This window comes from Vigna umbellata, chromosome 5 (genome assembly GCF_029865625.1).
Source record: "Vigna umbellata cultivar VRB3 chromosome 5, Vumbellata_1.0, whole genome shotgun sequence".
Classification (NCBI taxonomy): domain Eukaryota; kingdom Viridiplantae; phylum Streptophyta; class Magnoliopsida; order Fabales; family Fabaceae; genus Vigna; species Vigna umbellata.
Window position 1 is genome coordinate 3,449,870 of NC_142169.1, and position 22,783 is coordinate 3,472,652.

The following is a 22,783-nucleotide window of genomic DNA, read 5'->3' on the forward strand; positions in this document are numbered from 1 at the left end:
ATTCCATTACCTCCAAATCACTGCAAGCGAACATCATTTCATTCTATAATTCATCTTCGTTATTCTTCTTGAACAGTAAAATTAATGTAAGCGAACACAATCTAAAAGAACTTCAAGAATATTCAAACATCCCAAGTGAAGTCCAATTTTGCAAGTAAAAACAAAAGAATGTGGAACAAAATACCAAAAAAAAATTAATTTTTTTTTAATAATTATCCATATAAAGACAATCCATACTAGGTATGCGGTTAGATAAGCACGATAGGGTGATAGAATATTCCTTACCCAGAAACATCACGCGGGAAGGGATAATCGATGATCATCTCAAATAATCGATTATTCCCGAAACCACACTCAAAATCAAAGCGCAAATAATCGATTATAACTATTGATAATCGATTATTGTCGAATCGAAACACATCCCGGACCTGATTCAAGCATTTAAAAATACGTACATCAATCCTAGATCACGTGGAAACATAGCTAACACATCATGCACGCATTCAAGAATCTCATACCCATGTAAACATACTCAAACAAATATAATACATCACTTAAATCATCCAGATCCAATCATTGACATGTTATACCCCAATAATAGGATGCAAAATATTATTAGATAAAACACCAAATAAGGTTTTCAATCAGTCAAACTAATTAAGCATAATGCTTACAAATCAGAACCAAGAAGATGAAAATTCTCCAAAACAAGGCTGCTGATGCGAGGCTATTTTCTCCCAAACTAGACCTCCGATTTACCCGAATGGTAAGAATGAAGAACCATATGTTTGGAACCCATTGCCTAAATATCAGTCTGATCTAATAGTGAACGACTTCACAACAACAAAAACACTATTGTAGGTTTTACGAAATGCTCCAAAACAGAGGTTATGATGCGAGGCCGTTTTCTCCCAAACTAGACCTCCAATTGACAATCCGAACGGTTAGAAGGAAGAACCATATGTTTGGAACCCACTATCTAAAAATCAGCCTGATCCAACAGTGAAAAACTTCACAATGACGAAAGCAACAATGCAGATTTTATGTTATGTGGTAATGACTTATTCTTTTCCTTTCTCTCTCACTTGGCTTTCCCCCCTCTTCAAATGACTCTAATGTGCCCTACTAATCTTACCCATCTCCACTAAAAAAAATGAGACCTAATGGACCACAATATTTGACCTATTCTCCACATAGGAAGGGAACCCAATAATCCAACACTTACATCATATATTTGCATGAAAACCACCAAGCATCATAACTTTGTTCTCTCTTAGCATCAAACCCTATGTTGGGATAACCCAATAAAACATACATAATACATTCATAGAGAAAACTCATCACAAATATTACATAAATCTTATGCCCATGCATACACAAACTCTTACCCAATAATAACCACACATAATCATAATCATAATTATGCACACATGCATCAAAACTAGAATTAACCAATCAAGATAATCAATAATTCATGGCATACAACAACAAATAAACAAATGTAAGCTTCCCCATTCATTGGCCAATTATAAGGCTTTGTCTACAACCCTAAAACACCATCAATCTTCCTTTACACTAAGAGTTTACCGTCACTCTCTCTCTCTTCTTCTACCAAAACGCCAATCTTCTTTCTTCCTCTGTTTTCTCTCTTTGATTTAGAGTTTCTAGGGTTTTTAAATACAAAATCACCCTTTCTCTATATCTTAATATTTATGAATCCACCCAACTCTATCTTTAATATTTTCTCACTTATAATAATACTTTTTATTCTAGTTTATTATAATGAGTCTATCAATAATATATATTATTATTATCTAGCCACAATATTTAATTATATATAATAATATCTCAATATATCATTTAAAATATCTACAATATATAATAATAATAATAATATCTCTTTTAAATATCTAAATCCACCAAAATTATATCTTTTATTTTCCCGGATCTTACACTGGACGCTTGTAGTCTTAAGAAACTTTAAGTACAACCTCTAATCAAGTTTATTGGTAAGTCTTATTTATTAGACGATGGGCTATGATTACGATCTTGCTAATCATAAGCTCATCTCAACATTTATAAATATAGGTCAAAGGTACAAAGGTAAGTGATTGCATTTATTATGAACTTAAGATTTTACTGTGACCCCTATCAGTTAAATTAATGACTTGAGCGTCAGAGTGCCTTTAAAAAGTACCTGTCAATATGGTTTAGAGTTTGGACATTAACAAAGCGGAAGGAAGTTAACCAAGACTGTTCAAGATAACCTAAATTTAACAAAAAAAAATTGTGAAGGAGTGTTTTGTGATGATCCTCGACCCTACACCCAAAACATTATGTATATCTAATTGGTGTGATTTGTTAGAAAATAAAGTACCCCGTAGCATGATTTATTATTGAAAATTTTCAATCTTTAGGCTTTGTTCACTTTGAGGAGATAATTTGGGGGATAGTGGGTGGATGAATTTGAGGGTAATTTTTTTTTTTTTTTGTTTATTTGAGAAGATTTAGAGGTAAGTGAGAGTGAATTTGGAACTAAAGTTTGTGAGAATTAGTGTAGGATTTAATTGATGTAACAGATAAAAAATTGTTTAATTGGTAGAAATTAAAGATTATCAAAATGCCCCTAGTTATTAAAGTAATGTGAAATGATAATTGTTAATATTATATTTAATTGTAAATATGTTTATAAAAAGTAAAAATTAAAATTAATTATTAAAAATAATTTAAAAAATGTAAAAAAATTATAATTTAGTAAAATGAATTTATTTTTAAATTTAATATACCTCTGAAAATTTAAGCATCCTATTTATCCAAACTTGGTTTTGTTAGACAATCAATGATTAAAGAATTTATCCATAGAAGCCATGGTGTTCATATTTCTAACGCCAAAGACCATTAAGTTGTTGTCATTATGGTTGCTTCTACTTGTGATGCTCACTTCTCTCCATGCATCATTGTCTTCCTCACTCTCACTGCCACACATAGAAGCCAATGCTTTGTTGAAGTGAGTCGGTGAGAATCACAGTAATAAGGTGCGAAAAGAAAAGTAGTGAGGCTTATAGTAGAAAAAATGAAGTGCCCTACTGCTCGGCGGCGTAGGGCCGCTACGTGACGACGAGCAGCGGGCGTTCGATCACGGAGTTCACGTCTTGCGGGCGCATGATGGAGGAGCGGCAGTCGCATCCTCACCACGTGTTCCACATGTGCACCCAAGACAACCCTCTGTGTCTTGTTACATCGGATTTACCTCTTCCTCTCAATCAGAACGACAACGAAGACACTTTCGAGCCTACGACCTTCATCATTGCCTTCTCCACGTGGTCCCTAGAGCCTAGCTGACTTTACCTTCAATCCTCCCTCTCCTTCTCCGGCCACCTCGCCGAGCTTGGGAACCAAATGCACCACTCCTCTTGCCAAATGCACAAGCTGGGAATTGAATAACCATGCTTGGAACCGAATACACAAGTGATGCAAGCTGAAGGGAACCAAATACGTATTCTTGGAATCGAATACACCAGCCTTCAATATTCCTTGTTGAAGCGGAACCGAATACTCGTCTTGCGTAACCAAATACAACTTGCTTTGGTGGGCTTCTTTCATTCATCCTGCGAAACCGAATACTCATCCTTTTATTTTAAACATGGTATTTCACAAATGAACAAGGACAAACATGCCATTTACGCTGAAATTACTACAAATCTCCTCACTTCAGTGAGGATTTGGAAACCTTATTATCTCGTAAATCTGTCTAATTAGATTGCCTTGTATCACCTCAAACGAACACGAATTTATTTACAAATCAATCGTCACGCTTTTTTTGAGCAGTGTTATACCCTTATTAAAGAGTGTTATACCCTCAAGTGAACATAGCGTTAGTGCAATCATTATTCTCACGATGAACGCCGAACGACTTTTCGAATATTGCAAAATCTCTACAAAAATATTCAAATTCTATTCCAAATAGTTATAATTACTTAAATTCTGAAGTAATAGCAAATTAAATACTTAAAAAATATTTCAGCAATTAAACATAGCAAGATCATATAAATAAATTTTAAACATGATGTAGAAGACATATAATTACATGTTTTAATTTTAATTCACAATAGATTTTTACTAGAACACATGCATAGAAAAGATAAATAAACTAATTAGAGAATAAGCATTTTAATTTACTTTTTTTTAAAGTACTAGAATGACTGAAAATATAACGTGGAGATATCTATGATTATGTTAAAAAAAGAAGGCACGTTTATCTGGTGAGAAATATAATATAATTAGGTTTAATAGCCTTTTTTGTCTCCAGATTTGCTTATTTTTTTCAATTCGGTCATTCCTTTTAAAAGTGTGTCAATTTGGTCTTCATTTACTAAATTTTGCGTCAACGTCGTCCCTTCCGTTAAATACCCACAAACGGCATTAACTTTTTTTTCTCTCTCCTATGCTCTTCTGCTGCGTTGTCAGTGCTATCTTTTTCTCTTCCTTTTGTAATACCAAAAAAAGTGTGAGAGAGAAAATAATCTATGAAAGGGTCACCCTCCTTCAAATTCCCACTACTTAATAAATAAGAATTCTGATAATTGCATTTAGCTTGGTTTTGGATCTGACAATGCAATCGAAACCATCATATCACAACAATAAATAAATCCTTAGTTTCTACACTTTCAAGCACAAAATCTATGAAGCTTCAAATTCCAGAAAATCCATTCACTCTCTACAGAAATGAAAAATATAAATCCTTTTGAATTTTACAAAGGGACTAGCTCAGTTTGCTCTACGCACCACCCCACGTTCCTTCGAAGGAATCATGCAGTTAGTTATGCTTACAGTGTCTGAAACAAGAAGATGGAGAAAAGGGTTCTGAGAAAGCACCGTGATAAAGCTGAAAAAGATCCATCTTTTCAACTACCCACGTCATAATTAAACTCCATAAAAATGCCTGCCACGGAAAGTTCATTTTTTATATAAAAAAAAACCATCCCAGAAAACTCCATGATTTCAAGAAAACCCAGAATCAGGTATTTCAAAAAATCAAGTCCTACATTGGCCAAAGACTGTGCCTAATAAGAGCTTATATAGCTTATGCATCTTTCCGCTTACAAATCAAGTTTGTGGGGGATAAGTCAGGCCCAAATTCTAAATACGGTGCTGCAAAACACAAACTTTTATTTCCGAATTAGAAGGAAGAAGAAACTTTAAGCTTCAGAAGAGAAGAAAGTAAACAAAAGCAGAGAAGAGACTCATGGGGTGTGGTCAAATTTGAAACTTCATTCAGTGGTGTGAGAGAGAGGAGTGACACTAAACAATATAGTGGTTGAGATTCACAATGAAGATGAAGAATTCTCCAAGGTGGAAAAAAAATTGTTTGTTATGTTGTGTATGTACCTGCATTGGATTTTCTTTTTAAATATAGTGGTTGAGATTCAGAGGTAATGGATTTTCTTCTTAAATTCAAGCATTGGATTATAATTCAGTGTTAGTTATCTATTCCAGTGTCACAAAGAGAGAATATATTTTTCGACACAAGTCATTCCATGTGGAAAAAGGTTATCGTCTAAAGGGTCATTGAGAGGTGGAAGACTTGTTACCAATGAGGAGCATTGGTAAACTTGAAGATAAATGATTTTGATGATGCTGAAAGACGATAGATTGTGATAATTGTTTTAAAAGCACTTTGTGGATTATAAATGTATTAGGAAAAGCCTTAAACATGTAATACTTAGAAAAATTCGTATTTCTAGAACTGTTACGCATTTAATCGATTATTAGAAGCTATAATCGATTATTCTGAGTCCTGGAAAACCTCGTTGCTTTGGAATAATCAATTATTACTCCAAATAATCGATTATCACTAGTTCTGATGAGAATTGTCAAAGTCTCTGGAATAATCGATTATTCCCAAGATAATCGATTATCACTTTTGAAAAACCCTGTAACGGACTCAAATAATCGATTATCACTAACAATAATCGATTATCTGTGGCAGTTATAGTTCATCTCTGCGAACGTAGACCAGTTGGCTATATAAGTTATTTCCAGAACTCTTAGAAAATAACTCTGAGCTTTTGAGAATACAGTGTGATCTGAGGAAGTTCCATAAGCTAGTTCATTGCACTGCCTAGTCTCGTGAAAAGGAGAAGCTCACGCTTTGTGGGTCAAAGGTCGGAGCGATTCTCTTCGAGTTGGCAACGCTACTGTTCTTCCGGTTCGTTGGTCGAAGGAAGAACTGTTATGCACTGTTCCGGTTCGTCAGTCGAAGGAAAGTGTAGATTGCTTGCTTCCATTTCATTGGTCGAAGAAAGGTTTTATCTTTCTGTTTTTATTCATTCTTAATTGTATTTTGTTGAAACTGATTTTAGTGAAATCGTTAATCACTTTTTATAGTGATTAACAACTGGACGTAGATTCTTTTGAATCGAACCAGGAAAAAAATCCAGTGTGTCAACTTTTCTATTCCTTACACTCGTTACTGTTTTATGCACATCAATTGTTTGTTAAATTTTCTCTAAGAAAATTGATTTTCTAAAACGGACCATCGTAACTTGATTTGTGATCATAACACGCTTTCCGAGTATTTTATTCCGCTGCGCGACTTTATAACGGTACCGATTGTTTCGACAAGACTGAATGGCTTGAATTGATTAATCTTGGATAAAATTAAGTCTGTATCAGAATCTACTACGATAAACTTAAAGAGTGCATCCTTAAACATAAGTAAGGCTTCAAGAACACATCAATCTCAGGATTGTCTACAACTGAATAATCTTGCAGAGTCATGTGATCGTTCAATTCTTGGTGCATTGAATGCAACTGCAGCACGATCCTATCCGCAGGCACACCTTGCATATCTTTGCCCGCCGCAATCTTTTCCTTCAGCTTTCCAACGGTGTCCTCTCTATCCGATTCTATATGGACACGATCTCTGGACTTTGGCATTTTCACGCTCGCCATCAATGTCGTCATCATCCGCTATTGCGATAACGACGAGATATCCGGCATCATAAGCGGATCGTATTCGATTCTTGGAAGTGTTGAAGGTTGCAGCGGTTGTGCTAGAAAAAAAGGGCTACGCATGGGTGGCAGCGGCGGAAGATTTTTGGCATCATCGGTAACAATAAAGAGATGAATGCGTGAGTGGTGAAGGATCGAAATTGTACAGACGTAGAGATGATCTTGGAGAAGTTGGATTTTGTCTTTGACATCACGTATTGTTTCAAAACGATTAACTTCAATGGAGAAGAAGATCCCCTAGCACACCTAAAAAATAACATCTATTTCAAAGTCCATTAGCAATGAGTTGTAAAATAACAATATTTTCTCTCTCACTTTTTTTGTACTGTAAAAAGAAAGAAGAAAAGATAACACTGAGAAAAAGAAAAAAGAGGTATGCTGCAGAAAAGTAGAGAGAAAAAAAGTTAACGTCATTGTGCATATTTAATGAAAGAAACGATGTTAACACAAAATTTATTGGTTTAATACCCAATTTTGTCCCCAGTTTGGTTCGGAAATCTCAATTTAGTCCCTCGTTAGAAAAATAATTGTAATGAATCCTTACTTGTAAATTTGTGAGTCAAGTTAGTCCCTTCCGTTAAATATAAGCAAACGGAGTTAATGGGATGATGATGTGGCAATAGTTAGTGGTTAGGTGTCAAAACGCAATTGTGTGCGTGCTTACGTGTTGTTGAATTAGAGAAGTTTGAGTTTTATTAGAAATTGGGTTTTATTAGAAATTGGATTTATTTTAATTGGGGATAAATTGGCAGAGTTAGGGTTTTTAATTAATTTTGTGCAATTGAATAGAAACAAAGTTAGGGCATCCTCGAGTGCACAGAAGAAATTAGAAGAAACAAACAAGTCTGGTGGTGGGAAGAGCCGTGTTAAGAAGCAAGGCAACACAAAAGGAGTTTTGGATCTGAGGACATGTTGTTTCTTCTGATGATCGTGTGTCTACTAATGAATTGCTGAAGCAGATAAGGCAACATACTTCTCCGCTGGGTGAGGGGACTCAGAGGCTGGCCCATTGCTTTGCAAATGCTCTTGAAGCACGTTTGGCTGGGACACGCACTCAGATTTAATGGAAAAGGGCCTCCCGGAACCATGTTACAAAGAATGGAGCATTGTATCTCCCATTGACAGTACCATGCATAAAGATAGTGGGATTTGCCTTCCTTACTAAACTTAAAAAAGCATCCCGGGGACTATTCAACACAACTGTCTCATCAAGTAGATTCTGAAATCTAAACATAGTATTCACTGCAAGAAGTTCATTTTCCTTTATCTTCAACTCCTCAACTCTGATGGTTTCCCATTTCTGTGCAATGGCATTGAACTCGAATGGAACTTTAAACCGATCACAGTATCTTGCAAGGCGACGTCCCGTCTGCTGGACTCTCTCTGTTGGCCTGAAACGAGGTTGTGGGAGTTCTATCCCTGTTATCCGCAGCTTGGGAGGTCCCCCAAGTCGTTTTGATAGACCCAATTGCACAAAATTTATTAAAAACCTTAACTGTTGCCAATTTATCCCCCATTAAAATAAACCCAATTTTTAATAAAACTCAAACTTCTCTAATTCAACAACACGTAAGCACGCACACAATTGCGTTTTGACACCTAACCACTAACTACTGCCACATCATCATCACATTAACTCTGTTTGCTTATATTTAACGGAAGGGACTAACTTGACTCACAAATTTACAAGTAAGGATCCATTACAATTATTTTTCTAATGAGGGACTAAATTGAGATTTCCGAACCAAACTGGGAACAAAATTGGATATTAAACCAAATTTATTAAATGAAGACCAATATGACACACTTTTAAAAAAAAATACCTAGAAAAATAAACTGAAAAGAAAAAGCTATCAAGCCATGTGATTACTTGGCTAATAAGATAGTAAAAAGATAAAGGGTCAAAATAAATTGACAAAACGATGGCAAAAAAAAGGCCGTTAAGTCTAGAAAAAGATAAACATAGAGGGACCCACGACTGGACGCAAAAGTCAGAAAGTGACCTCTCTCGCATGTGATGCACAGAATTGGTAAGTTCACTCACTTCAGAATTTCTCTCTCCCTGCGGACAGAAATTGAGAAGAGAGAGAGAGAGAGATTCACTGAGAACTACGATGCCATCATTATCTTCTTGGTTCTTCACAACGCTTCTATGCTTCTTAGATGTTACTTTTGCAGGTGACCCTTATGTTTTCTATGATTGGACGGTAACTTACACCTCAGCTTCCCCTCTTGGAGTTAAACAGAAGGTGGGTTATTCCTTCTCTTTGGCAATTGTATAGTGTGTGGCTTTGTTTTTCTTTTTCATAGCATACCAATGTTGGATGCAGTTGAGGTCAAGAGTTTTTGAAAAAGTTGAAATATTCTTTGTTTGCAAGTTGCCAAACTCCATGTACTTCTGGATTAAGGCTTGTGTTGTAATCTGAAGTTCTGTTTGTGACTCGATTGATAATGGGATGGTCAAGTGTTTCCTAATATGTGGTGGTAATTCTGTTTTCAGCAAGAAATGTTTTTTACTTATGCCTGAATTTTTGTGGTAAATTAAATGTCGGTTGATATACCCTTCTGATAGTATTTACTTAATAGTTAATTCTGAATTAAGTGTTAATTATTATAACTCTCAAACGGACAAGAGGAGAGAGTACACTACCAATGTCAATTTTGGTACGCTAAATATTTGGCATTTTGTGATTAACAACAGATGAATTTAACTTCTTTCTTGCATGTTGGAATTTCTGGTGAATAGTTTAGATGGGATCTGATTTTTACCATTTTTTGCCCTCAAAACGTTCAGTAAGGGTGTCTTTTGGTGGAGTGGAGGGGAAGGATGGAGAAGGAAGGGGAAGAATTTTGAGCGTTTGATAGAGGGAAAGGAGAAAAGAAATAAATTCGGGGACCACTATATTATTTCTTGCATACATCTATTCACCCCCTCTATCTCTTCCTATTTTCTATCAAATTATAGAACTTTCAAAAGGTTATGTCTCTATTTCTCTCCCATTTCTACTCTATCAAATCACTGAACATTCAATTTTATCTTTTACTTATTTCTCTCTTTTTCAACTTGTTTCTGTCCTATTTCCATTCGCTCTATTTCTCTTTTCAGAAACCAAACACAATATAAACAATTAAAGTTAGTCGAGTATCACCTTCTATAGTGTTCTTAAGAAGTTATAATCTCTGAAATCTCTATGAATCCAACATATTTTAGTACTTTTGGGTTTCCTTTTTGGGGCTGTGGTTGATTTTCATTCGGTGCCTCCTTGTAAATCATGTTTTATGGTATTTTCGGAGAAGAGGAGGGTGGGGATGAGGAACCTTCCAGTTCAAATGATAAATAAAACGAAAAAGAACATTAAATTTCGAGTGCCATCAAATTACTTTATGTTCATCATGAATAGTCTCCCGTTATAATGCTGAGCTGAAAACCAAAGTAGAGCCTAACTGACAATGCCCTTCTGCAATAATTTTACGTCATTGTTGATCTGTTATGAATTGATTATGATGTCGCTGAGGATCCTAGCATCAACCTAAACAGTGAAGTAATCATCATATGTTGTCATAGTACCTGTTTGGATACAAACCAGCGTTGTATGCAATAGACTCTTACTCTCCTGTTCAGTCCTAGAGTTAAGAACCAAACACTAGCAGGTTTGAGTGCTGCAGTAGAGCAATGAAGGACACTTTGACACTCTAGTTAGGCTTCTTTATGAGCAAAGAGATGTGAGTTAAAGTGAATACCTGACTGGCCAAATCCCTTATACTTTGACATTCTAGGGGGCAATGATTTTTGGATATCCTATTATTTTAAACAGTCGATCAAAACCTCTAATTTCTCACTTTTCTCTCTTTTTCTATCACCTATTATACCTATTATTTTATCTCTGTCTCACTTGGTGTTGAATAACATATGGGGTGTCCAAATATATTTTTCCTTTTTATACTGAGAAAGCCTAGGATATGACTTGATCTAGAGGTATAATAGGCGATAAGACTTACATCTTTGGTTTTCGGTCTCTCCCTGATCTAATTCAGCTTCAATGAGGATATTCTAGCTTTTTTTCTTGTGTAGTACAAATGAGATCTGGACCAAGACGCCGTGCTAACTGCCCAAACTCCACCACTAGGCCAATTCTAGTGGTTTGAAAATTTGAAGTTTCTATAACACATACCATGATGTTTTTAATCTACTTTCTTAATGACAATGATCCATACAAGCTTTAACATGTACAAACCTTCACTTTGCTTACACCATATCCCCCCACGCCCATGTTTTATTTCTTTAATGTTCTTCCAATAGTTATGCACTTCCCAAGTTTTCATGGTTTCAAATGCCTTCATAATGTCACTACTAATTATAACCATACCATGATACCACCATTCAATTCAGTTGAGTAAAAAACAAAAGGAAGACTCCCCTTCCTCTTCTTAAATACTTTGGCACACTGGAAAGAATTTACAAGGACATGATGTGAATTAGTTCAACAATGTTAGGTTATCAATCACCCCTGAAATTCATTAGACTACTAAGAATCTATCCTAGAACCTTTTAATAATTTAGATATGTTACAAACTAACAAAGAAGCCTTTTGACTTATCCCTAGTTTCGTGCTCTCTTTTTTTCACCTAGATCCCAAATGAATAGTAAAGACAACTCTCCAAAGTCTCTGGAGAAACCTGTTCACTTTCAGATATGTTTGACCATTAACACTGTACTCGAGCTATCTTAGGTGTTGTATGAGTGCGTAAAATTTATTTCATTCGTTTTTATTAGACTAGTGCATGTAAGAACATGCAGTTTGTTTCTGTATTTTTAATATACTCTATAGCTTTTTGCATTTACTTGTTTGCTTCATACTCACCTATGAATAATGCTGCTTCTCATGAACCCTCTTTTCTAACAAATTTCTATTTCAGGTTATTGGGATCAATGGACAATTTCCAGGACCAACTCTAAATATCACTACAAACTGGAATGTAGTTATCAATGTCAAGAACAATCTTGATGAACCATTACTTCTAACATGGTAACATAATTGGGTTTTGTCATGAATGATCATGTAACTAGTAATAATGATGGTAAATGATTATGTTGCGTAGTTAAATGCAGGAATGGCATACAACATCGGAAAAATTCTTGGCAGGATGGAGTTTCAGGAACTAACTGTCCAATTCCAGCAGGGTGGAATTGGACATATGAGTTTCAAGTTAAAGATCAGATAGGGAGCTTTTTCTACTTCCCTTCCCTAAACTTCCAGAAAGCTGCAGGAGGATACGGAAGTATCATCATAAACAATCGACCAGTTATTCCTGTTCCCTTTGGATTGCCAGATGGAGATATTACCCTATTTTTGAGTGATTGGTACACCAGGAGTCATAAGGTCCTTTTGCTTTCCCTGACTGACTTTGGTAATTTTTTTCTTTTTCCTTTATAGAGAACTTTGACCATTTCATATGGTGAAATATGGTGAAACAGGATCTCAGGAAAGATGTTGAAAATGGGGTTGACCTTGGAGTTCCTGACGGAGTGCTTATTAATGGACTAGGTCCTTATCGCTATGATGACAATCTTGTCCCAAATGGCATTTCTTACCAAATAATAAATGTGGAACCAGGTAAGAACATAGGCAATGAATTTTTTTTCACTTAGTTTATAAGCATGGGAGAGGTATGTGACAGTGACATACATGGCAAGTTGGCAACAATCCTCCTTCTCGTTAGAACTTTTCTTTTCCAGAGGAGTTCACATGAAGGTTATATGTCTAAACTTATAATATAATATAATAAAGCCATGTCTGTCACAGATAGTTATAGAAGGGTTTGGATTTGAAATATACGAGGCAATAAAGTCATGCTGGAATATCATGTTAAGGTTTGGTTTTTATACTAATCTAGATTAATTTGCTTTTGAAATTACGTATCTAAGTTGCTTTCTAAAAAATTACATACAGGGCTAAGTTACTTTCTAAAAAATTACATACAGGGCTAAGTCGTTCTAACAAGGAACGACTTCATTGTGAAGAAGTCGTCACCACCCTGGACAACTTTTGACCAGTTTAGGTGAAGTCATGGAAGCACATGATAACTATTCTGTGAATGTCAAAGTCAGGGGTCAAAGGCGACTTCCATTAGGATAAGCGTAATTAAGCATACACTTAATCAAAGTTGTGGAAGGGTTGTTAAAGTCGTGCAAGGGTTGGATGACTTCTTCCAAAAGCAAAGTCGTGGAGGAGGGGTTGGATGACTTTTACTTTTCTAAAGTGGAGCAAATGTTGGGTGAGATCTTCCAAATTGAATTCGTGCAAGGGTTAGGTGATTTCTTCCAAAAGTGAGATACATTGAAGTCGTGCAAGAAGGTGACGACTTCAGTGTAATTGATTTTTAATTGAATTCATGGTTACATGTGACGATTTTAGTGTAATTTTTTTGTTTGTGGAATGGTAACACGGCTTTAGTGTGGCATAGTTGCTTGATTATTTTTAACTTGCATGGTGTGTTTTGGAAAAATTTGAGAATTATAATTGTTAATTGTGAATCTTAGAAGATAACAAAGTACAAAGATGAGAAGGAAAATTCTAACAAGACAAGTTAAGCATGGAAATTGTAATACAAATATAGTTTGATCACCAAATACATAAATACATAGTGGGAGATAAGTTATATATATATAGAGAGACAAAGTCCCACAACATTGTCTTGTTTATCTTCCAGGCCTTTGTTAGGGATGATGTTCAGATGAAGGTGGTAGTTGATCATCACTGTTGTCTTCATTTTCGTCATTGTCACCATCATCGAGACCTTGGAACGACAATGTGGCATGAATGATGTGGGATTGTATGCAGTGGGGGTGAATGTAGAAGTTCCAAATATATTTGGTGGACCAGAAAGATCTGGTTGGGTAGAGAAAATGTTACGTGTATTGAACACTTTGGTATGGTGACTAAAAAGATAGGTTTTGATTTTGATGATGATCCACGCGTGTGGACATTGGAGTTTGCTGCAGAATAGATCGACTAGACTGACTATGTGCTCATGAAACTATTTACCATAGGGAGAAGCATATGAAAAACATGTTGATATCGAGGTTGGGGAAATGTCACTGTGTGAAGAATATGAAAATTGGTCATAAATAAAAAAGAAACACATGAGTAAATGTTTTAGGAATGAAACTTACCTTGTCATCAGATGTTGGTTGGGGAGGTGATATATAGTGGATAGTACGGTTAATGTACCACTGCATATATGTTGTGGTGTCACACAAATGGCCATTACTAATAAACCGAGTACCTTGAATGAGACGAGTGTGTCAGTCATTCCAATAAGCTATCCACCTTAGATGATACTCGAGCCAAAATATGTCTGCTCTCCCTCTCATATTTTCTTTATGAACTTGATATAAATTTAAAGGTTGGACGGGAATAATTTTTCGGAAGCCGAATTGGTGCCGATCAGCTTGGTGGAATTCAACTGTGGCAAAACAGATTAGAGGAAGCATAGGCTCGACTAACTGCAGAAAACTCAACAGTAATCAATGGACCGACTTTGTCTTTGGTATAAGGCGTCCAGAGGAACTACAATAAATTTCATAAGTATGAAAATAATATTTTTGAAAATAATTATAACAACTTTGAATGATAACCTATCTGGGCTGTAAGTCATCTAACAACTTTTTTATCAAAGGCATTGTGCTAGTAGGGGGATTTTGTTGGGGTACCCTATCTTTCATGTACACAATAATAAACAATATTAGTTAACTAATAAGTTGCAAATCATAGTATTTTTGTGGTAGTTGTGAAGAAAAAATAAAAATTTTAACCTTTTCACAAGTGGACAACCAACTCTTGCAGCAATATCTTCGGCAATTAAGAGGTTAATAGATGGAGAAAGACTCTTAATGCATTCCCAATCTCAATTTTCTAAAACATACACCATGCAAGTTAAAAATAATCAAGAAACTATGCTACACTAAAGTCATGTTACCATACCACGAGCAAAAAAAATCACACCGAAATCATTACATGTAAGCACTACATGTAAGCACAACTTCAGTTAAAAAATCAATTACAGTGTATGTCACTTTTGGAAGAAGTCGCCTAACCTTTGCATGACTTTAGTTTGAAAGATGTCGCCTAACCCTTGGATGACTTTAGCAAAGCAAAAGTTGTCTAACCCCTCCACGACTTTGCTTTTGGAAGAAGTTGTCTAACCCTTGCAGAACTTTAGCTAAAGAAGTCATCCAACCCTTCCACGACTTTGACTAAGTGTATGATTAACTATGGTTAATCCTAAAGGAAGTCCCCTTTAACCCTCATGACTTCAACATTCACACAGAAGTGGCCTTGTGCTTCCACAACTTCACCTAAACAGTTTAGAAGTTGTCCAGGGTGGTGATGACTTCTTCACAACGAAGTCGTGCCTTTTAAGCACGACTTAACCCTTTTGTAAATTTTTAAAAAGCAACCAAGACACGTAATTTCAAAAGCAAATTAACCCAGATTGGTAAAAAGACCGAGATGTTAAGTGGAGTATTTAATTGTGTGGTTGGATCTTTATCTAAAGATGAATGCTAGCAACACTCCATTTCTAAATTTATTGGAAATCACAAATTTTGGTGAATCTGGTTCAGAATTTCAAACCAAAGAATCTCCATCTTCTGATCCAGATTCTATCTGGGTAGTATTAAAAATCTGTAATGCCTCTCCCTCGTGCAAGCTGGAAATATAATATTTTTTAACTTGAAGTTTCATTTTCAGATGTTTGTTATTTTTATCACAGTTAATCACTATATATGCGGTGCTTAGCTCTCAAGTATTGGTCAATGTTGTATATTTATGAGGAATGTAAGAGATTAGTTAAACTTATAAATTTCAGAAGCTAAGAAAGAGGTTTTAGCTCTCCTTACCTACTACTAGATTAATGAAGTATAGAATTAATAATAGTTTTTTACCGAGTTATTGAAATTTGAGGTATTTTATTACCAGTCATTCTATGTTAGTCCTGAAATGCCCAGACCAAACTCTTGTCTGCTTGACTTGAGCTAATTGTTATATGTGACAAGGCAAAGTCTTTTATATCATAAGTGTATGCATTTATGTTTCATGATCATCTGATCTAGAGACTAAGTATGTTTTTTGTATATTCTTTTATTCCGCCAGTATGTCTTGCTACCGATATCATTTTTTGTCATCCTCCCAATTCTTTCTTGGATCATGTCGTTCTTCTATATTGGGGCATAAAATTTATTCAGCTCGTAGAATAACATGCACAAACATAGCTTCTGCACAGGGCTCCAATTATCAAGGGTCTCTAGATTTTAAAATTTGCCTCCCAAATACGCGGCTTGACTCTTTAGGATGGAACTAATTTTCATGATTAGAAGAGGACCTCTAAGAACTTTAAGATGTCCTCCATATTACGCAACACCTAAGATTTTCACCAAAAAATAGATGGTTTTTAATTCTATCACTCGTGTTGAAATGCTCAAACAAGAATTTGCAGATACTTTAATGATTTTAATCTAGATATCTAATTAGTTTGTAAAACGAGAGAACTTAAATTTTTCTGTACTCATGTATCATCAACTGTTTATCATTCTTTCTGACACAGGGAAAACATATCGCCTACGTGTTCACAATGTTGGTATCTCATCAAGTTTGAATTTTAGGATACAAAATCACAACTTGCTTCTTGTGGAGACTGAAGGATCATACACGGTTCAGCAAAACTACACCAACATGGATATTCATGTGGGTCAGTCATATTCATTCTTGGTTACAATGGATCAAAATGCCAGCACTGATTACTATATTGTTGCCAGTCCTCGGTTTGTTAATTCATCATGGGCTAGAGCTACTGGAGTTGCCATTTTGCACTACTCCAATTCTCTGGGACCTGCTTCAGGCCCTCTTCCTAGTCTTTTGGGTGAAGATGATCCTTCCTTCTCAATAAATCAAGCAAGATCAATAAGGTTATTAGTTGGTACTTTGTCTCCTTGTAGAAACTTTTGCTTTGATAAATAAACAAGGTGAACAGTATTATAGACTAGCCTAATTAAAGATGCCTGGCTTTAGTCTTGGATTATATAGTCCCTGAGTTGTTACACTATGTATTTTTGACATTGGCGTTTAAGGGGCCAATACAAAAAGGACAACATTTATTTAATATACTTTCTGCCCTTTGATCACACCTTAGATTTTATGGTTAGATCTAGAGTATTTTAATATCAAAATTTTGAATGTTCAAAATCTCACTCGATGATGGTACTTATAGGTGGAATGTCTCTGCTGGTGCTGCACGTCCAAACCCACAGGGCTCCTTCAAATATGGTGATATTACTGTGACGGATGTATATGTTATTCTTAATAGACCTCCAGAGCTTATAAACGGAAAGTGGCGAACTACCCTTAATGGTATATCATACTTTCCACCTTCAACACCCCTGAAGCTTGCACAACAATTTAAAATTTTGGGTGTGTACAAGATTGATTTTCCAAATAGATTGATGAACAGACCCCCAAAAGTTGATACTTCTCTGATTAATGGTACTTACAGAGGTTTTATGGAAATAATATTTCAAAACAATGACACTACAGTCCAGAGCTATCATTTGGATGGCTATGCATTCTTTGTTGTTGGGTGAGATTTTAGCTTTAAAGTTTCAATTTATCATTTTGGTTTTTTATCCATGTCGCACTTAAATTGAGGATAAGAGTGAGTGAATTTCTCATTTGAACTGTAGCATGGATTTTGGAGTATGGACGGAAAATAGCAGGAGTACTTACAATAAATGGGATGGTGTGGCTCGCAGCACTACACAGGTATTACTGCATTACTTCCTTAGCCACACCATAATATCTTAAGTCCATACATTTGCTCAAAAACTTACGTGAAAGTTATGTTGGAATGGACCATTTTCACATATAACAAGGGGAACCAAGAATTACTTCATTTCTGCTTTTCTTGTCCTCTCTTTTGTAGAGGCTTTGCCGCCAATTGACCAAAGCAATTTTTCTTTGCTAAAATTATGACAGTTTCTTGTTAGTTGTTCCAACATGGAAGAACATGTGATTGCAAGTAAAGTGACACATGAATTTGATTTACTCTGCCAGAGTAGTAGCTTTTGGTGACCAAAAATAAACTGTATATGCTATAACAACTCGATTTAACCTGTCTGCAGGTCTTTCCTGGTGCTTGGACAGCCATTTTGGTATCTCTTGACAATGCCGGTATTTGGAACCTTCGTGCGGAGAACCTCAACTCTTGGTATCTGGGCCAAGAAGTTTATGTGCACGTTGTAAACCCAGAGAAAGACACCGATGAAAATACTTTGCCTAACAATGCAATTTTCTGTGGCTTACTTTCCTCCCTTCAAAGGTAAGAGCTCCTTTAAAGAAAACGACTTTAGCTGTCTACCATGTTTGCAAATTGCAATAGCAAAATACTTGAACAAGACAATCAAATTCTCAAAATTTCACCAAGATTCATGCTTTAAATGAAAAAAGGATGTTATTGATTGAATTCTCTACTGGGTTTTTTTGTACTGCCACTGTGATTTGCTTTCAAAATACATTAATATACATTGATTTTGATGTTTTAAAATAAAATATACTAAAAACTATTTTAATATATCAAAATCAGTGTATTTTGAATACAGAATTTAAAAAAAAAAAAACGGGAGAGAAATTCCAGTTCTCTGGGGGGATCACCTTTTTGCACTGGACTCGTATTAATAGTAACACCATTGCTTGTTTCTCTTCTGCAGGGATCAATCTCACAAATTCCAGTTCTCTGGGGGATCACCTTTTTGCAGTAATTCTCTAATTTTGTTGTTCATGCTATTTCTAGCATTACTTGAAACCTTATTTGGTATGTCGGGTGTTGAACTTTAAGTCAATTAAGACAAAGAAAGTTATTGTTTGTGATATGACAGTAGCCATTTAAAGATTTATAGTTTTTTTCGTCAGAAAGGAAATTTTGTGTATGTACAACATGTTGGAGAAATTGGTGCACGTATTCATAATTGTAAACTAGAATCCTATATTAAAGTTCTTTTTTCCTTGTATTTATAATTTTGGAGGATTGTAACCTTCCCCCAACGATGTTCCTACCCAACTAATTTGGTAAGGGAAAGTCGTTAAAGAAATGCTTGATCCTTAAATTCCTTATTATTGTTGTTGTGTTCTTCTGTTTTTTTATTCAATTCTCAACAATCTATTATCTATAAAAAGGATATGGTTTGATGACCATTCCTTTTATTAAAGGTTTAATCCTTTTCGACATCCCTATTTATGTACGAATGTCTCAATTGGGTCCTCGTTTTCTAAAGTGTATCAAAATGGTCCTTAATTTTGAAAATTGATATCAATTGAGTCTTTTCCGTTAAGTTGGCCGGACGGCGTTAAAAAAATTGATGAGTGGATGCTGAGATGACGAACGAACGCTCGTCCATCAGCGAACGAACGGTCGTCCAGCAGTAAGAGGTCGACGAGCGTTCGTTCTCTGGTGGACGAGCGTTCGTTCGCTGGTGGACGAGCGTTCGTTCGTCATCTCAGCATCCACTCATCAATTTTTTTAACGTCGTCCAGCCAACTTAACGGAAAGGACTCAATTGATATCAATTTTCAAAATTAGGGATCATTTTGATACACTTTAAAAAACGAGGACCCAATTGAGACATTCGTACATAAATAGGGATGTCGAAAAGGATTAAACCTTTATTAAATTGAGTTTGAATTCCACTAACAATGTGAGGACTTTATTGGTGAGTAATTTGTAAATATCTATACATGAATATGGAGCATTGTGGTGTGTTAGGATTTTGATGAGAGCACCAAGTTGCTCAAGTACCATAAAGTATTCATAATGAATTCTGTAGATTGCAAATATCTGAGTAAAAAGAGATGGAAAAAGGATTAAAAAATAATAATAATAATGACGAAAACCAATGGGAGAATTTTGTTCAACACTTGGTAGGGGAAGAAAAAACAGGTTATTCCAATGGAATGAAATAGTTAAGGTTTAACTTCTTTATCTTATCCAACCATGCAATAAAAGCTATTCTTATTCAAATAAATTTGTGCTATGATGAACTTATAATCCTATTCTTAATTTCTTCAAATAAATTATTTGTGTATCATATAGACGATATTTAGGGAAGGCAATTTTATCCACGGATACGAGTATTTGCGGGTAAAATTTGCAGCAGGTAGTTATTATTCGTAGATATTTACTACCTGTGGGTAACGGGTAGCAAGTATTTTAATACTCGTTTCTAAATGGATCGGGTACAGGTAGTATACTACCCACCCGTGGGTACCCGTTATCCCTAAAAAATTAAAAAAAATTAATAATTTATATATGTTTTAATTAAATTTAATTAAAAATAAAATAAAATTATATTTTATTAGGTTAAATTTAATTAAAATTAAAATTTATATTATATTATATTATATATATATTTTGTAATTTTATTCTAAAAATGTATTAAATATATTTTTTTTTTATTTTTTGCGAGTATCTGGGGTTTTAAAATACCCGCAAATCTTTTTTTAAACAAGTATCCGTGCGGGTAGGGGGCCGGGTAGCAGGTACAGTTTTATCCGACGGGTCGGGTTGCGGGTAGGCACTACCTGTGTCCGCCCTGTCCCGTTGCCATCCCTAACGATATCTCTACCGATCGATCAAAGATATAAAAGGATAGCTTAGGAAAGTTATAACTTAGTATACTAAACGGATCAAAAAAGAGAGTTTTTACATTAAGAAAGTTAAAACATGCTTAAGCAATATTGAGTCTCAATTGGGTCAGCCCTATTCAAAGGCCTAATGTAAAAACTATAAATACATAAGCAAGGTAAGAATGTAGGTGATTGCATTTATTGAGCATTTAAGACTTAACAATTATAACTGATTTGGTAACCTAATACTAACTTGAGTGTCAAAGTGCCTTTAATAGGTACTCACTGCTCGGACTTGGACTATGTAAAAGAGAGAAGTACAGGTGATTGGAACTCAAGAAAACTAAGAAAAGGCGCAAAGGTAACTCGAAATTTTAAAGGTGTACGTCTCGGCCCTACATAGCAAAACATTTTGGCACCCACAATGGGGCCTGAGAACAATGAAAGAAACCTGATGGTGACCACAAGAAACATGGGAGAACAGCAAAACGCGGTGAAAATGATAAGGGAAATGCAAGCGCAAATGCAAGCTCAGTTGATGGAGATGGAGAGGAAACATGAAGCTGAAATCATGTACTCCGAGCGGTTGGACAAGGAGAACAGTCCGCCCAACATTCAGTCTTGTTGAGATTGTTGATAGGGGAACACATGTTTAGCTGAACCCACAATCTTAGTGATATCTGTGTTTTTTATGATGACAACACATAATTAATATTAACACATGCGTATGTAATGTGTTATACATGTGATATGCTTATGCTTACTATGTTGTATTTGTTCATGCATATTTGTGAACATAATGTGTTGATTATAGCATACCACTGTGTTTGATATGTGATTTTATCTGTGTATGCATAATATGAGGTTTCGGAAATGAAAAATCACAAGCACCTAGCTTCGGCTGTTTGAACTTTAAAGTGTGGCAAAATAACAAGTTTTAAGTCGATTACATTATTTGTTAAGTCGATTAAAACTCGTATGGTTGCACAAATATTTTTCAAGTGTGTTGTGATGTATTTTGAGAAGAAAAGTTTTCAAATATATGCTAAGTGTTTCTACTTAATCGATTGCATGCTCCTTGTATTCGATTGAGTTTGTTAATATTTGAAAACTGGTTAAATGTTTGACATAATTGTCACAACGGTCAAATTTTTAAATATGTTGACCAAGCATTTATTGTAAATCGATTATATTAATTGTGCATTCAATTAACTGTTTTGATTGATGTTATTCTGTTATAACTGAATTGCGTATTCGATTAGGTTAATGAGATGATCGATTAAAAAGTGTCTGAATTGCTTTACACTATACAAACGCATGATTTGAATTCTGTAAGAAGAATAACGATTTACACTTTCATATCTGTTTTTAGTGAATGATCTGAGATCTTACAGAAGAGAGAAAAGCTCCAAGAAACAAGAATTACCGTGGTGATAAAGTCTAGAAGATTTCTTAAGAAGCAAGGTTGATATATAAAGTCTGATCGTTTTGCATAGGAAGGTGCATTCTGCTTGATCAGGAAAAGCTTTGGCAAACGCTGAGTGTTACTAGTTTCCCTGTGGTGTTACAGGAAGAAGAACGTGGTTCTTGACTTTGAGGGTGTCTCAAAGGGGTTGACAACAGAAGAGGATTGTTCTTGTTGCTTGTCTGTTTTTGTATTGCCTATAGTTAGATTAGTGAGTTAGAGAGATGATTTACATTTTGACATGAGGTCGCTGTAAAGCCCTTGGTGTAAAAACTCATATCTATATAGTGCATTAGCTTCCATCTCGGGTTGACTAAAAGGACATTGGATATAGGCTTGGCCAAACTAGTATAAAAACTTAGTGTTTGAATTTTCTTTTCCCTTCTCTTTGCATTAAATCGATTATACTGTCATTACATTCGATTAAGTAAATTGTTGCATTGCACATATTCTTACTTATGATTCAAGAAAAGTTTAAAGACTTTCTGTTTTGCGAAAAAGATTTTAAAAGCAAACATTTTTATACATCACAAATTCACCCCCCCCCCCCCTCCCCCTCTTGGTGTGAGAAACAAAGCACTTCTTTTTTAATAGGTCTCCCTAATCCCAACCCCTTCGAAAGATAGTGACC

General features: G+C 35.3%; 1 protein-coding gene and 1 pseudogene across 1 annotated transcript; one reads left to right on the top strand and one right to left on the bottom strand.

Annotated features, from left to right (window-relative positions):
- Positions 1-6,681: 6,681 nt before the first annotated feature.
- LOC148197537 (uncharacterized) lies at positions 6,682-7,290 on the bottom strand (annotated as a pseudogene).
- Positions 7,291-9,031: 1,741 nt separating this feature from the next.
- On the top strand, positions 9,032-19,181 carry SKS3 (SKU5 similar 3). The gene is made up of 9 exons (XM_047320951.2): positions 9,032-9,263; positions 11,932-12,041; positions 12,125-12,395; positions 12,491-12,629; positions 16,621-16,981; positions 17,284-17,649; positions 17,753-17,831; positions 18,191-18,387; positions 18,776-19,181. Exons 1-9 carry the CDS (start codon positions 9,129-9,131, stop codon positions 18,900-18,902), a joined length of 1,785 nt encoding a protein of 594 aa, XP_047176907.1. The 5' UTR covers positions 9,032-9,128; the 3' UTR covers positions 18,903-19,181.
- The last annotated feature ends 3,602 nt before the right edge of the window (positions 19,182-22,783 follow it).

Excerpts from the sequence above, each read along its gene's own strand:
- SKS3 (XM_047320951.2), top strand. The coding sequence starts at position 9,129 with ATGCCATCATTATCTTCTTGGTTCTTCACAACGCTTCTATGCTTCTTA. Across the intron at positions 17,650-17,752 it reads TATGCATTCTTTGTTGTTGG|CATGGATTTTGGAGTATGGA; the intron begins GTGAGATTTTAG and ends TTTGAACTGTAG. Across the intron at positions 18,388-18,775 it reads TTACTTTCCTCCCTTCAAAG|GGATCAATCTCACAAATTCC; the intron begins GTAAGAGCTCCT and ends TCTCTTCTGCAG.